This window comes from Chiloscyllium plagiosum, unplaced genomic scaffold (assembly GCF_037043375.1).
Source record: "Chiloscyllium plagiosum isolate Xiang-an unplaced genomic scaffold, Cpla_swu_hap1 HiC_scaffold_27, whole genome shotgun sequence".
Classification (NCBI taxonomy): Eukaryota; Metazoa; Chordata; class Chondrichthyes; order Orectolobiformes; family Hemiscylliidae; genus Chiloscyllium; species Chiloscyllium plagiosum.
Window position 1 is genome coordinate 54,979,521 of NW_028270165.1, and position 16,028 is coordinate 54,995,548.

A 16,028-nucleotide genomic window follows, 5' to 3' on the forward strand; every position below is an offset into this window, starting at 1 on the left:
TACCTTTAAAAAAGAGAAGCTCTTACAGCCACAAATTTTCTCAGCCTCCATCTTGGATTAGTTCTTGGTGAACATTCCCATCTCCCAGGTTACAGTTATTGAAATAATCTGCTTTTCTATTTTTGCTACCAAAGTGGATAACCTCACATTTATCCACACTAAACTGCACTTGCAATACATTTACCCACTCACTCAGCCTGTCCAAATAACATTGCATCCTCCTCACAGCTCACCCTTCCACCCATCTTTGTATCATCTGCAATTTGTGATATATTCCAATTAGTTTCTCATCTAAATCACTGACATATACTGTGAATACCTGGGGTCCTAGTCCCAATCCCTGCAGTTCCCCAGTCATGAATCATTATACAACATCGATCTGACTGATCCTCCCTGACTGACCATACAAAATAGCAGATGTTAGCCTTATACATGTAATTACCAGGACTAAGACCATTTATAATGCTGCCTCCCAAGACCTACTTCACCTCAGAATGCAGCCTTTTGCCTGAAGAATGGGCGAGTTCTGAGAAAGTTTACTAGGTAATAATCATACCCAGCCTGTAGACCGGCACCCGGCAGAAACTATCAGATTGGATTATTACCTGTCTCCACCAAGCAGTGCATCGTGTAGTTGATGTGGGTAAAGTCTTAACATGTAAACCTAGCTCAGGCGAAGAGGCTGAGGAGTTCCTTACCCGTTTTAAGGAATGCTATGGTGCTTCCTCTGGTGACGCTAACTACCTACAAGGGTGATCATCCCAATTTAATGCCCTATGTATGACTCTCTTACCTGATCAAGTACAGAAAGCTATTAAAACCCACAATATCCTCTGGCAAGATGCTGAGGTTGCACAATTCAGCCGAGAGGTTTGTTACTTCTGAGAATGAAAGGATCCCAAGAGTAAGACAGAACTTGCCCAAACTACAGTGGCTAAACTTAAACCCAGGATTCAAAGTAGACCTTTTCGTCTGCAAGGTCAGTCAAGCTAGCAAATGAAACCCTCATACTATCGTCCAGTATGACAGGACAGTAGAAATGGTACTGTTTATTCACAACATCCCAATGGACCTTGCAGTCCTCCTATGTATCCTCTCCCAACAGTCCATGATGCCTGTATACATCCTCTCATTACTCTTCACTGCCTCCCCCACCCCCTAGAGTCCCCCAACAACTACACCTTTGTTTCAATTGCAATGAACCAGGACATTGGTCCAAGAACTGCCCTTTCCATAGCAGTCCCTGGTTCATCACCGCAGTAAAAACAACAGACAATCTCCTGGTCTCCCTCCCCAGTGATCTCAGCAGGTTGCCCCTTTTACTGCACAAAATCCTTTTCAAAACTGACTCCCGGATAGAGAGCAGCTTCCTGCTTTGAATTTTCCCATACTTACCGCTAGCCCAGAGGAAGAACCTATGCTAATTCTTAACCATAATAGCCATGATATTGAATTTATGTTTGACACAGAAGCCACTGTTTCATCACTTCCCGTCCATCTTGCTAATGCTTTTGATTTTCAAATCTTGGACGATGATGAAATCCTGCAGTGTTTTGATAGTTCCTCTAATAAACATGCATACGCTGTCCCTCTGACAGTGGTGTGGAAAAATTGTGTCACGCTTCCTTTTTGCTTTGTTGTTACTAATGGATTACGTATCCCTCTACTCGCTAGAGATCTCCTCTGTCCTCTAAATATTACTATTGAATGTCATGATGATGGTATCCTGATTCAGGATCCACCTCATTTTGTTCAATGCATCAATACCAAACCAAAGCCTCCTCGATGGTGGTCATTTGATTTGGATCCTTATGCTTTTGATCCTATTTTACATAACGTCCCTCACCCCCACATTACTTTAGCTTATGATCTCAGGCTTGAACACACTATAATCCCTTACTGGGCACTACTCAGCACACTTGGGTGATTGGTGAGATCAGGTCACCAGCTGGTGGCGTTCTTTTCGTGTCAGTTCCTCTTCACAGCTGGAAAACTGGCCCTCTCATTTTCCCCTGTGTCACCACTCACTTGAACCCAAAACACAAAGCCCAAGAAGTAGGTTTTGACGCTAAGACTCTTTTTGACCATGCTGATCAAACTTGCCGTGAAATTCAGCTGCTCACTCAAGGATCAATAATATTTTATGCACATCCTTAGTCATTTCACGGCAGCCTTCATCATCATTATACCCACCATCACCCGCAGGACGCAGTATATCCTGGAGTCTGGGTGGACTCTAAAACATAAGTGGGCCTTGCTAAGGTCCCACCCATCATTGTTCTGATCAAACCTAATTCTGTCCTCCTGTCTATATCTCAATACCCCCTGAAACCAGAAGGTGAAGCTGGCATTCAACCTGTCATTGATTCATTTCTACAGCAAGGCCTTCTAGTCCCATGCCATTCTTCTGTCAATACACCTATCTTTCCGATCCCTAAACCGGAACATCCTGAATGTCGTTCACGACCTTCATGAAGGAAATAAAATCATTGAGGCTCATAATCCTCCAGTTGCTAATCCTACTACTATCCTCAGCCAAGTTCCAGTTGATGCCAAGCTCTTCACTATCGTTGACCTCCAACATGCATTCTTTTGTCTTCCTTTGCATCCAATAGCCCAATACATTTTTGCCTTCTTTTAAGGGCCGCCAATATATGTGGACTTGCCTACCTCAAAGGTTTATTCAGTCGCTGACACTCTTTTCAGAGACTCTTCACACCCAGCTTGAATTATTTGAATTTCCTGGAAACGCTACCCTAGTTCAATACATCGATGACCTCCTAGCTAGCCCTGACAAAGTGTCCAATCACACTGACTCCACTACCTTTTACAACCATCCACATCAATGTGGCTATATTGTACCCCCAAGCAAAGTTAAGACTAATCAGAAAGAAGTTAAGTTCCTAGGTACTCTCATTTCTGAATTCGATCGGTGCTTGACACCTGAACGTATTGATCCTATTCTTTGTATTGCCCCTCCAACCACTCCTAAACAGATACGGTAGTTTCTTGACCTCATCAATTATTGCCGACAATGGATTCCTAATTGTGCCCTTCTGATCAAAAGTTATCTCCCCTATCCTCGACTAATGTGCCTTAACGGTATGAACTCACCCCATAACAACTACAAGTCTTTACAGAGCTTAAAACTACCCTCTCTTCTGCACCGACGCTAGGCAGACGTTTGTATGACTGCCACTTTCATCTTTATGTTGCCATCCTTGATACCTGTGCGACAGCTGTTCTCACCCAGCAACATGGCTCCTCTTGGCGCCCTATTGCCTATTTTTCTACTAAGCTTGCTCAAGGCATGCCTTCCTGCACCCAGATTCTCTCTGCCATCCATACTATGGTAGTGGCTACCTCTAATATAACTTTACATCAAAATGTAGAAGTCTGTACCTCGCATTCTGCAGTATCCTTGCTGATTTCTAAACATAGAGGAGAAAATGAGGACTGCAGATGCTGGAGATCAGAGCTGAAAATGTGTTGCTGGAAAAGCGCAGCAGGTCAGGCAGCATCCAAGGAGCAGGAGAATCGACGTTTCGGGCATGAGCCCTTCTTCAGGAATGGGAAAGTGTGCCCAGCAGGCTAAGATAAAAGGTAGGGAGGAGGGACTTGGGGGAGGGGCGTTGGAAATGCGATAGATGGAAGGAGGTTAAGGTGAGGGTAATAGGCCGGAGTGGGAATGGGGGCGGAGAGGTCCGGAAGAAGATTGCAGGTTAGGAAGGTGGTGCTGAGTTCGAGGGTTGGGACTGAGACAAGGCGGGGGGAGGGGAAATGAGGAAACTGGAGAAATCTGAGTTCATCCCTTGTGGTTGGAGGGTTCCTAGGCGGAAGATGAGGCGCTCTTCCTCCAACCGTCGTGTTGCTATGGTCTGGCGATGGAGGAGTCCAAGGACCTGAATGTCCTTGGTGGAGTGGGAGGGGGAGTTGAAGTATTGAGCCACGGGGTGGTTGGGTTGGTTGGTCCGGGTGTCCCAGAGGTGTTCTCTGAAACGCTCAGCAAGTAGGCGGCCTACTGTACATTGGGGAGACTAAACGCCTCCTAGCAGAGCGCTTTAGGGAACATCTCTGGGACACCCGCACCAATCAACCACACCGCCCCGTGGCCCAACATTTCAACTCCCCCTCACTCTCTGCCGAGGACATGGAGGTCCTCGGCCTCCTTCACCGCTGCTCCTTCACTACCAGACGCCTGGAGGAAGAACGGCTCATCTTCCGCCTCAGAACACTTCAACCCCAGGGCATCAATGTGGACTTCACAATTTCCTCATTTCCCCTTCCTCCATCTCACCCCACTTCCAAACTTCCAGCTCAGCACTGTCCCCATGACTTGTCCTACCTGCCTATCTTCTTTTCCACCTATCCACTCCACCACCCCCTCCCCTCATACCTATCACCTTCTTCCCACCCCCACTCACCTATTGTACTCTATGCTACTTTCTCCCCACCCCAACCCTGCTCTCATCTATCTCTCCACCCTTCAGGATCTCTGCCTATATTCCTGATGAAGGGGTTTTGCCCGAAATGTCGATTTTACTGCTCCTCGGATGCTGCCTGAACTGCTGTGCTTTTCCAGCACCATTCTAATCTAGACTCTGGTTTCCAGCATCTGCGGTCATTGTTTTTACCGAGAGGAGACAGTGAGACAGGGGAGGATTGGAAACCGCGGGAGGAGGGAGACTGGGGAGTTTATAAATTCCTTGGGGTGGCCTGAGGCTGCGAATAAAAGCTCCACAGGCCCAGTGTTTACTTTGTTTGGGGAAGGACCTCTGGGGGCAACTGGTCGCCATATTCGTGAGGGTACGACGCATGTTGTCTTGGGGCGGGGAGCGTGAGCATCCATCTTGGTGAGGGCACCATCAACTGTCATTTCTGGGAGAGAATTCCAACTTTGTGGCAGCCTTTGTGTCAACTAGGATTTTCTCATTCTGGATATAAGTTTGCTCGCTGAGCTGGAAGGTCATTTTCAGATGTTTCATCACCATACTAGGTAACATCATCAGTGAGTCGAGTGAAGCGCTGGTATTATGTCCTGCTTTCTATTTATGTCTTTTGGTTTCTTAGGGTGAGTGATATCATTTCCATTCTTTTTCTCAGAGCATGGTAGATAGGGTCCAAATCAATAGATTTCCAGTTAGAACATAGAACATAGAAGAATACAGCGCAGTACAGGCCCTTTGGCCCTCGATGTTGCGCCGATCCAAGCCCACCTAACCTATACTAACCCACTATCCTCCATATACCTATCCAATGCCCGCTTAAATGCCCATAAAGAGGGAGAGTCCACCACTGCTGCTGGCAGGGCATTCCATGAACTTACGACTCGCTGAGTGAAGAACCTACCCCTAACTTCAGTCCTATATCTACCCCCCCTTAATTTAAAGCTATGCCCCCTTGTAATACCCGACTCCATACGCGGGAAAAGGTTCACACTGTCAACCCTATCTAACCCCCTAATCATCTTGTACACCTCAATCAAGTCACCCCTAAACCTTCTTTTCTCTAATGAAAACAGTCCCAAGTGTCTCAGTCTATCCTCATACGATCTTCCTTCCATACCAGGCAACATCCTGGTAAACCTCCTCTGCACCCGTTCCAGTGCCTCCACATCCTTCCTATAGTATGGCGACCAAAACTGCACACAATATTCCAGATGCGGCCGCACCAGAGTTTTATACAACTGCATCATGACCTCAGGACTCCGGAACTCAATTCCTCTACCAATAAAAGCCAGTACGCCATATGCCTTCCTCACCGCACTATTTACCTGGGTGGCAACTTTCAGAGATCTGTGTACATGGACACCAAGATCCCTCTGCTCATCCACACTACCAAGTATCCGACCATTAGCCCAGTACCCCATCTTTTTGTTATTCTTCCCAAAGTGAATCACCTCACATTTAGCTATATTGAATTCCATTTGCCACCTTTCTGCCCAGCTCTGCAGCTTCTCTATATCCTGCTGTAACCTGCCACATCCTTCCTCACTGTCAACAACTCCTCCGACTTTCGTATCATCCGCAAACTTGCTCACCCAACCTTCTAACCCCTCTTCCAGGTCATTTATAAAAATGACAAACAGCAATGGTCCCAAAACAGATCCTTGCGGAACACCGCTAGTGACGGCACTCCATGAAGAAACTTTGCCATCAACTACTACCCTCTGTCTTCTTCCATCCAGCCAATTCTTAATCCAAACCTCCAACTCACCCTCAATGCCATATCTCCGTATTTTCTGCAGTAGCCTACCATTGGGAACCTTATCAAACGCCTTACTATGACATGTTAGAATGTCATGCTCCAAGGAATTCTTGTGTGTGTTTCTGGTTGGCTTATAGGATGGTGGTTTGTCATAGGATGGATGGATGGTCCCAGTCAACATGGTGTCCTCCTTTGTATGTAAAGATACTAGTGATAGTGGATCATGTGTTTTTGTGGCTAGTTGATGTTCATATATCCTGGTGGCTAGTTTTATACCTGTTTGTCAGATGTAGTGTTTGTTACAGTCATAGAACCCCTATGTGTGGAAATATGCCCTTCGGCCCAACAACTCCATAACGACCCTGTAGAGAGTATGCCAGCCAAGCCCATTCCTCTACAATTACCCCTGACTTATGTACCACTATGGGCAATTTTAGCATGGCCAATTCACCTAGCCTGCGTATCTTTGGATTGTGGGAGGAAACCAGAGCACCCGGAGAGAACCAACACAGACACTGGGAGATTGTGCACATTCCACACAGACAGTCGCCCCAGGATGGGATTGAACCCGGGTCCCTGGTGCTGTGAGGCAGCAGTGCTAACCACTGAGCCACTGTGCCGCCCCCTTATATTTCAACAGTCTTTCAACTTTAAACACATTCATCACAGTCTTCCCAGAGGATTAGACTGTTCTCTCTCATTAGAGATGGCTGGTGGTGGTTTATCTTGAGGGTCACCACACCTCAGCTGAGGGGAAAGGCCGAGAAGGAGATCCTCACATTTCTCCAGCTTGGGTGATACATAATGTGAAGCACCTTGGTATACTTTTGTTGAAGTGTGATCATCAGTATTAGCTGCTGCTGTTGCTGTCATTTATTGGCAAGACTCATGTCAAGTGAAACAATTTCAGCAAGAAATTGGCAGCTGGCAGAGCTCCCCCACCCAATGCCAAAAAAGTGAATGCTTTTGTTGGTGAAAGAAAATTGGCAAAGAAAAGAAAGTTAAAGTATCATGTACCTTTAGAAAGAGTGGAAGGGTTGATTTTTCAAAATAAATGAAAACAGCATTTATGAAATGGAGCAACAAACTAAATTAACAACGCAGGTTTCTTTTCACATAACTGCACTACTGCAAATGTCTGTATTATGGGAAAATGTTATGTACTAAAATATGTTCTTATTTTGTAAAGAGTCAGGTCAATAGGTTTAATTTTGTCAACAGTGATCAATAAGATCTTGATTGATACAGCATCTATGTGAGATACACTGGGAGTTAATATTTGATCGAGTAAGTCTCCACTGACCACCACAAGAACAAAGTTTTTCCCTGTCTGAACTGTCAGAAAAGATGTGCTTTCTTCACAAATTTTGACTTCTTGGTGTGTTTGTATGTCTTGCAATATTTGATTTTAAAGTATGTAATTTACAGTGAAAATGAATTGTTTGTGCTTTTTAATGTTGATTTTAAGGTACGCTGATAAGAAACGGTGTATGCATTTAGGCCATCTAAAAATAGAATGCTTTTCATACTCAAAGTTGCTGTGCAAACAAAACACAATTTGGGAGGTGATGGTTGTTCCCTATCTCAAAGCCAATATAAATAATACCTGTGCTGTCAACACATGCAACCACTGCCTTTCACTTTTTTTTGAAAATCATTGGGAATTTAACACATCACACTACTGCAGCAGAATCTGAGCACGTTACATCGGGTTTCCCATCAGGATGCTGTAACAAACCTCAACCTAATTTGGGATGTTGGGGAAAGTGCAAAATAAATGAATCACTAGTATATACCCTGTGGTTAAAGAGCGCTACAACAGTATTGTACGGACATGTCAGCTGTCTTGGTGAGACCTCACTTTACTCTGCGACACCTTGATTGGTTGTCGCTGACTGCATGTAAAACAAAACATTATGGAGTAAAGACATTTTTGCGACTGAAAATGTTTTATTTGGCCTTCAGCAGTCACACCTACACTTTTACCATATATTTTGCTGCTTATTTTGATTTAACTTGATGATATGTAACCTCGGTTGCTAAACAACCCTCAGTGGAGCCTCCAGCGTTATTTGAGGTCCAACACAAAAGCCAACTTCTTCCGAATACAAAATGTTGCTGACTACAAAGAAAAATCATACAAAAGCTTTTATCAACACCCAGATCGATTTACCGCAAGAAATAGCAGTATTGGCCATTCTGCTCCACCATTCAGTGAGATCATGTCTGATCTGATAACCCTCAATTCCATTTTCCTGCCTTTTCACCAAAACCCTTGATTCCCTACTGATCTTCCATTGACACCTTCAACTTTTCAGAAGCTTAACTTATCTAGAACTTTGAAGACTGAGACACTTGGACACACAGTACCAACATCAATCCTTGTTAATTGTCCTTGCTTCTGTGCCACAGAAAATTGTTTTCTGGATCCTTGTTTGAGTCTACAAACTGCTCAATAAGCTCAAACAACCCTCTTCTGTTCTTCTAATGAGCCAATAGAATCCATTGGCTCCATTTCAATGAAACTGAAAAAGCTTCCTATCACTTTTGGTTGCAGCCAATAGGGCCAGGATTAAAGATGATTCTCATTTTCCTAAATACTTGGAATAGGTTCAATTGATTTTAAACAAACAAGTTCTGCACATGTTCGGGTTCGTTTGAGAAGTTTAGCAGAATTGTTTTTCTCAGATGGGACAGTGAAACTTCTTTAGATTGTTTCCACTATTGGAGGTCTACCTCCAGTTCTTTTTCTTAGCACATTATAATGATTTTCTGAACTAGTTTTATTTCATTATATCCATCCCTTCAAACAAACCAATTCTTCCCATAAGTAAATTCATCCATCTCCAGCACATTCTAGGTGATATTGTTCCTTAAATTCCATTAAAATGTCCTATCTCTTTCCTTAAATCTATGCCCCCTAATTGCTGAAGCCGTCCACCAAGGGGAAAAGTTTCTTCCTATCTAGACCCTAAGTGTCTTATCTGTACAAACAGGTCCTCACCCATCCTTCTCTGCTCTAAGGAAAATACCCTCAGCCGATCTAATCACTCTCATAGCTGAAACCCACCAACATGCACCACCCAGGGTTAGTATTCCTTTCTGCACCCTTTCTAGTGCCATCACATCCTTCTAATAATGTGACGACCAGATCCAGTACTCCAGCTGTGGCCCAACGAATGTCTTGTACAGTTCCATCATGATCTCCTGGCTCTCATGTTCAATGCCTTAACTATTGAGGGCAAGTATTTCATCTGCCGCCTTAACCATTTCATCCACATGTCCTGTTGCCTTCAAGAATCTATGAACACATATACCTTTCTCTGATCTTCAGTATATTCTAAGTTCTTGTGATTCTTCATGTACTCCCTTGCCTGTTGATCTTCCTGAAATGTATCATCTCAATCTTTTCAGGATTGAACTCCATCTGTCATTGTTCTGCCCATCTGACCAACCCATCTTTATTGCCCTGTAGTCTAAAACTTTCCTCCTTGCCATATATTAGTGTGGGTTCTGAATTTCTTTTGGGCCTGATTTATTTAGGTTGCTATGTGTTTATTTTGTGGGATATTTTAAGAAGATTGGGAGGATACTTGGATCCAGTATCTTTTTATACCCAAAGAACAAACTCAAACCAGAATTTTTTTTTATCCAATGTTTTCCCTGGTAACATTTTCACAATGACTTCAATTCCTGCAACACCCTTAGCTTAACTTAAACTATGTTCAAATCGAGACATTACTGAATGGAGATCATAACTTCTTGTACTATTAAATCTGTCTCAAGCAATGCTGCAAATTAGGTAACCTTGCATTATTATTTTATAACTGTGCTCAAAACCTTTTCTAAAAAGTGACCGGATGAAGATTGAAGTTGACTGAACTGCTTTCTTCATTTTAAAATATTGCCAAAAAAAGTAAATGTTCAAGCATATGCAATATTTTTTTTTCTCTAAAATAGGTAATGAGGTGAAAGGGAATAATGGACAAAGCATTGAAAACAATGCTGACTCTAATTCAGCAAGTATGTTCTTTTCAATAAGTTTAATTCAATATTTACATTAATTACAATTATGTGAGTGATACAAATACTTTAAGGCTGTTACTTAAGTTTAGAAATTCAATCACACTCTGTGTAGATGGCTTAAAATCATTATATCAAAAGCTTAAAGCGCTTGCATAAAACACAAAACCTCAGTTATGTTTATTAATTCCCAAAATGGGTTATCAAGTAAAAGGGAGGTTTTATTGGAGATTTGATGACAGCGGGCAAAATGGCAACTCTAATTTCGCAAGTATGCAAGGTTTAAGCTTAAAATGCATGACGGGTTTATTTATCCAAGAAATAAGCACCTTTACTCTCTCTAATATTAGCTCCAATTATCAATATTTGATATGAAATTAGAAGATCTAGCTTGAGAAATCTACAACGTATTGCCACACGCTTGCCATAAATATGACAGGAACACAGTAAAAGTAGTGAAAATTAAGTCAGATCTTTGTGGTTACAGATCCATAAGATACAGAAGCAGAATCAGTCCATTCGACTTGTTGAGTCTGCTCCACCATTCGATCATGGCCAATGTTTCTCAATCCCATTTTCCTGCCTCCCCCCTATAACCCTTGATTTCCTTACTAATCAAGAGCCTATCTTTATCTGATTTAAAAGCACTCAGTTACTTTCCTCATTTCAGTGCCAATGAGTTCCACAGAGTCACCTCTTTCTGACTGAAAAAAATCTTCCTTATCTCATCCCAGCATTTCTTGCCACCGAGAACTATGGGGGCAGAGTCCATGTGTATACTTCATTGCATGGTAATTTGTAAATAACATTTGTTTTTTCAGGTTCATTAGCTGCTGCTTAAGTGTGTTGGTAGATTTGTGGGCTACCATGATGTGGAGAGGTTTGAGTTGTCTGGACATCATTTCACAGATGTCTTTGATGTAAGGTAATGTGGCTAGGGTTTCTGCGCATGTGTCTGCTTTGAGTTTGTTGTTGAGAAATCAGCGGACAGGGTTTATTGGGTACCGTTCTTCTTGAATATGCTGTATAAGTATTTATCTTCTGCTCTTCGTAGTTCCTGGGTGGTGCAGTGTGTAGTGGCTCGTTGAAATAGTGTTCTGATGCAGATTCGTTTGGGATGATTTGCTTCTGCATTAGGTCCTTGGGTCTGTGTATGTTGTTTTCCTGTAGACGTTAGTCTGAAGTTCCCTATTGACTGTTCGCTCTACTGACATCTAGGAATGGCACTTTGTTGTTGTTCTCCTCTTTTGTGAATTTTATGCCAGTAAGGATATTGTTGATGGTATTGTAGGTTTCCTCTAATTTGTTTCATTTTGTGATGACAAAGGTGCCGTCACTGCGGCGGACCCAAAATTTGGATTGGAGCATTGGGAGGGCTGTTTGTTCGAGTCTCTGCATTATTGCCTGTGCTAGGAACCTTGATATTGGTGGTCTCATGGGTGTTCTGTTGATTTGTTTGTAGGGCTTGTTATTGAATGTGAAGTGGGTAATAAGATACGGGTCCACAAGCTTGACAATGTTATCTTTGCTGATGAAGTTGGTGCTGTTTGGTGTTTGTGTCTTTGGTGGTTCTTGTAGTGTAGTCAGTGTTCCTTTGGCCACGTTGATGTTAATGGATGTGAACGGGGCTGTTATGTCAAAGGACAGCATTATTTCATCCTCTTCTATCTTGGTGTCTTTGGTGTTCAGGAATTCTTGGGTGGAGTGAATGGAGTGGCATGAATCTTCGACTTGGTGTTTTAGTCTTCACTGGAGGTCTTTGACTAGTCTGTATATTGGTGTTCCGGGTAGTGAGACTATGGGCCTGAGGGGGGGCTCCTGGTTTGAAGAGGAGAAGAACAACAACAAACTGCCATTCCTAGATGTCACAGTAGAGTGAACAGTCAATGGGGAACTTCACACTAGCGTCTACAAGAAACAATACACATGGACCAAATACCTAACTACAGAAGCAATCATCCCAACACCCACAAACGAAGCTGCATCAGGAGATTATTTCAACGAGCCACCACACATTGCAGCCCAGAGGAACTGCGAAGAGCAGAAGAGAAATATGTATACGTACTCCAGAACGGATACCCAATAAACCCAGTCCGCCGATTTCTCATTGATGCTTCCAAGCTGACCCTCAAATTTGGTTTGTCCCTGCATTCTTTCCTGGCTGTCTTTTGTGGGTTTTGAAAACTTTCCCAATCCTCTGACTGAGGATAAGAGTTGGGAAGTTGTGTTGTGGCTGTACAGGACATTGGGTAGACCACTTTTGGAATATTGTGTGCAATTCTGGTCTCGCTCCTCTCAGAATGATGTTGTGAAACTTGAAAGGGTTCAGAACACATTTAAAAGGATGTTGCCAGGGTTTGAGCTGAATGGGCTGGGCTGTTTTTCCTCGTGCATCAGAGGCTGAGGGGTGACTGAGGGTCATTAATAAAATCATGAGAGGCATGGATAGGGTAAATAGACAAGGACATTTCCCTGGGTGAGAGAGTCCAGAACTAGAGGGTAAAAGGTTTAGGGTGGAGGAGGGTAAGATTTAAAAGGGTCCGAAGGAGTAATCTTTTCATGCAGAGGGTGGTGTGTGGAAGGAATGAGCTCCCTGAGGAAGTGGTGGATGTTGATACAGCTATGACATTTTAAAGGCATCTGGATAGGTATATGAATAGGAAAGGTTTAGAGGGATATGGGCCAAGTGCTGGCAAATGGGACGAGATTAGGCTAGGATATCTGGTTGGCCCGAAGGGGCTGTTTCTGTGCTGTAGATCTGACTCTGGCTTGCCACTAACATTTGCCATGTCTGTATGTTTAGTTTCTCTCGGGTTGTCTGTGTCAATGCCTTAATGTCACATTCCACCCACCACATACCACCACCACCACAGGGACGATAACCAATTCATGTCTTTTTTTTATCAAGAAGCTGTATTGCAGGTTCAACCTGAATTTACACTTGTTTTGCTTCCCAAAATCAGACTCGCTCACTCTCAGCAATATCCCAATATCCTGAAAGATATTAACTTTCATGTGGTGTTATCCAAAATTCGAAGGTGTCAGTCCTGACGTTTTTGCTTTTTCTGTCCCTGTAAGATCCTGAATCAGCAACTTCAGGAGAATTAATTTGAGGGAGTGAGAATAGAGGAAGAGAGAGAGTGTGGGATGCTTTCAATTTTGTGGAACAGCAAAAGAAAAAAATGTTCTGCAGAAAGTGGAGTAGCTTGTTCTGAATTTCTACCCTGGACTGATCGTGATGACTTTTGGAATCTCTTTTTCCAGAGCATTTGAAGATGTGAAGACTGAAGTTTAAAAATCAACAGATGAAGGGCCTATGCCTGAATCGTCGATTCTCCTGCTGTTTGGATGCTGCCTGACCTGCTGTACTGTTCCAGCACCGCACTTTTCAACTCCTCTCCAGCGTCGACAGTCCCCACTTTCACATCAATGTCTGACAGTCACTCAATCCATCGGGACCTCAACGATTTTGAACTATGATTCTGTGAGAAGGAGCAAAACATTTTGGTTTCTGTTTCAGACCATTTTCAGCATTAGTGGGACTGGATGAGAGTCTCTACTGTTACAGCGCACTGTGTGTAAAGCCCGAAACAGTTATACAGCCAGGAAAGAGAAATTTACTGTGGGCAGGGGCTGTAGCTGCGGCCATGGTGAAACCAGAGGAATCCCACACCGTGGAGAAACCATGGAAGTGTTGCGACTGCGGGAGAGGCTTCAATGCCCCATCTGTCCTGGAGATTCATCGGCGAAGTCACACCGGGGAAAGGCCATTCTCCTGCCCCGAGTGCGGGAAAGGCTTTACTTGCTCCTCCCACCTGCTCGACCACCGCCGAGTCCACACCGGGGAGAAGCCATTCTCCTGCCCTGAGTGTGGGAAGGGCTTCACCTACTCCTCCCACCTGCTGGCCCACCAGCGCGTCCACGCTGGGGAGAGGCCCTTCCCCTGTTCTGAGTGTGGGAAGACCTTCAGCAAATCCTCGGACCTGCTGAAGCACCAACGGGTCCACAGAGGGGAGAGGCCATTCAGCTGCCCTGAGTGCGGGAAGGCCTTCAGTGATTCCTCTACCCTGCTGAGGCACCAGTGGGTCCACACGGGGAAAAGACCGTACTCGTGCCCTGAGTGCAGGAAGGGCTTCACCCGCTCTTCTGCTCTGCTGACCCATCTGGGGGTCCACACGGGTGAGAAGCCCTTTAGCTGCCCAGAATGCAGGATGGCCTTCAGCAGGTCTTCCCACCTGCTGAGGCACCAGCGGGTCCACACTGGGGAGAGGCCCTTCTCCTGCCTCAGTGCGGAAAGTGCTTTACCCAGCCCTCCAACCTGCTGACCCACCAGCGGATCCACACCTGCGAGAGACCGTTCTCCTGCCCCGAGTGCGGGAAGGGTTTTGCTGTTTCCTCTAACCTCGTGGCCCACCGGCGGGTCCACACAGGGGAGAGGCCATTCAGTTGTCCCGAGTGCGGGAAGGCCTTCAGCAATTCCTCTGCCCTGCTTCGGCACCGGCGCGTCCACACTGGAGAGAAGCCGTTCTCCTGCCCCGAGTGCGGGAAGGGCTTTACCCGCTCCTCCACGCTGCTGACCCACCGGCGGGTCCACACGGGGGAGAGGCCATTCAGCTGCCCCGAGTGCAGGAAGGCCTTCAGTGATTCCTCTGCCCTGCTGAAGCACCAGCGAGTCCACACCGGGGAGAGGCCCTTCAGCTGCCCTGAGTTCGGGAAGAGGTTTACATTTTCCCGCAATTTGCGGAAGCACCAGCGGGGGCACCAGCGCTCACAACAATCAGATTCCAACGCTGACATTGCCATGAGTCCCCCCCAGGACTGATTCTCCTGACAGTGGGTGCAGTGGGAGAGTTGGTGCACTGTATTTGTTTTCCATTGGACTGCAACTTCACGGGTCAGGGGTGGCATTGTGACTCAGTGATTAGCACTGCCTCATGGCACCAGGAACCAAGGATCAATTCCACCCTTGGGGCGACTGTCGGTGTGGAGTTTGTGGAGTATAGGAGAATGGATGAGATAAGAAACCGCTGCCTTTCTTGAGACAAGTCTCCCGGAGAGAAGTTGCTGACTGACTGTCTGATCTGTTGATCCTCACAGTGCCCCATTGCCCTCAGTTAATTGGAGGAGGTCCACACAGATGTACCGAAGCCCCTCTTTAGACAGTGGAAGGAAACCTGTGCAGACAGGGAAAACGTGCAAACTCCACACAGACAGTTACCTGAGGCTGGAATTGAACCTGGGTCCCTTATGCTGTGAGGTAGCAATGCTAAGCAGTGTGCCACCCCAATATGTTATAAAACTGGAATAAACCTACTAAGTTGGAAATGTGTCCATACCAAGAACTTGCTGTAAATGTTTGGAAGCAAAAGTCCATCGGAATTGTCTTTGGGATGGATCCAAAACTAACTTCGTTAATGATTGAAATTACTTTGACCTCTGGAACTATCTGCCAGAGAGTGTGTTGGAGTCAGATTCAATTATGGATCATTAAACTGAAAAGGAAAGCAATTGCAGTGTTCAGTGAAGAATAGTACAAGGTACTGTAGTGGGCAGCACGGTGGCACAGTGGTTAGCACTGCTGCATCACAGCGCCAGAGATCCGGGTTCAATTCCCGCCTCAGGCGACTGACTGTGTGGAGTTTGCACGTTCTCCCCGTGTCTGCATGTGTTTCCTCCGGGTGCTCCGGTTTCCTCCCACAGTCCAAAGATGTGCAGGTCAGGTGAATTGGCCATACTAAATTGCCCGTAGTGTTAGGTAAGGGTTAAATGTAGGGGTATGGGTGGTTGCGCTTCGGCAG

At 45.0% G+C, this 16,028-nt stretch overlaps 1 protein-coding gene across 1 annotated transcript in view; it reads left to right on the forward strand.

The window, feature by feature from the left end:
• Positions 1–13,503: 13,503 nt before the first annotated feature.
• The window catches only part of LOC148144133 (uncharacterized), a 278,667-nt gene continuing 276,142 nt past the window's right edge, over positions 13,504–16,028 (forward strand). The window contains 2 exon segments of the mRNA XM_087975304.1: positions 13,504–14,511; positions 14,514–14,919. Coding sequence (XP_087831430.1) covers positions 13,878–14,511; positions 14,514–14,919 — 1,040 coding nt within the window. The 5' untranslated portion in view covers positions 13,504–13,877.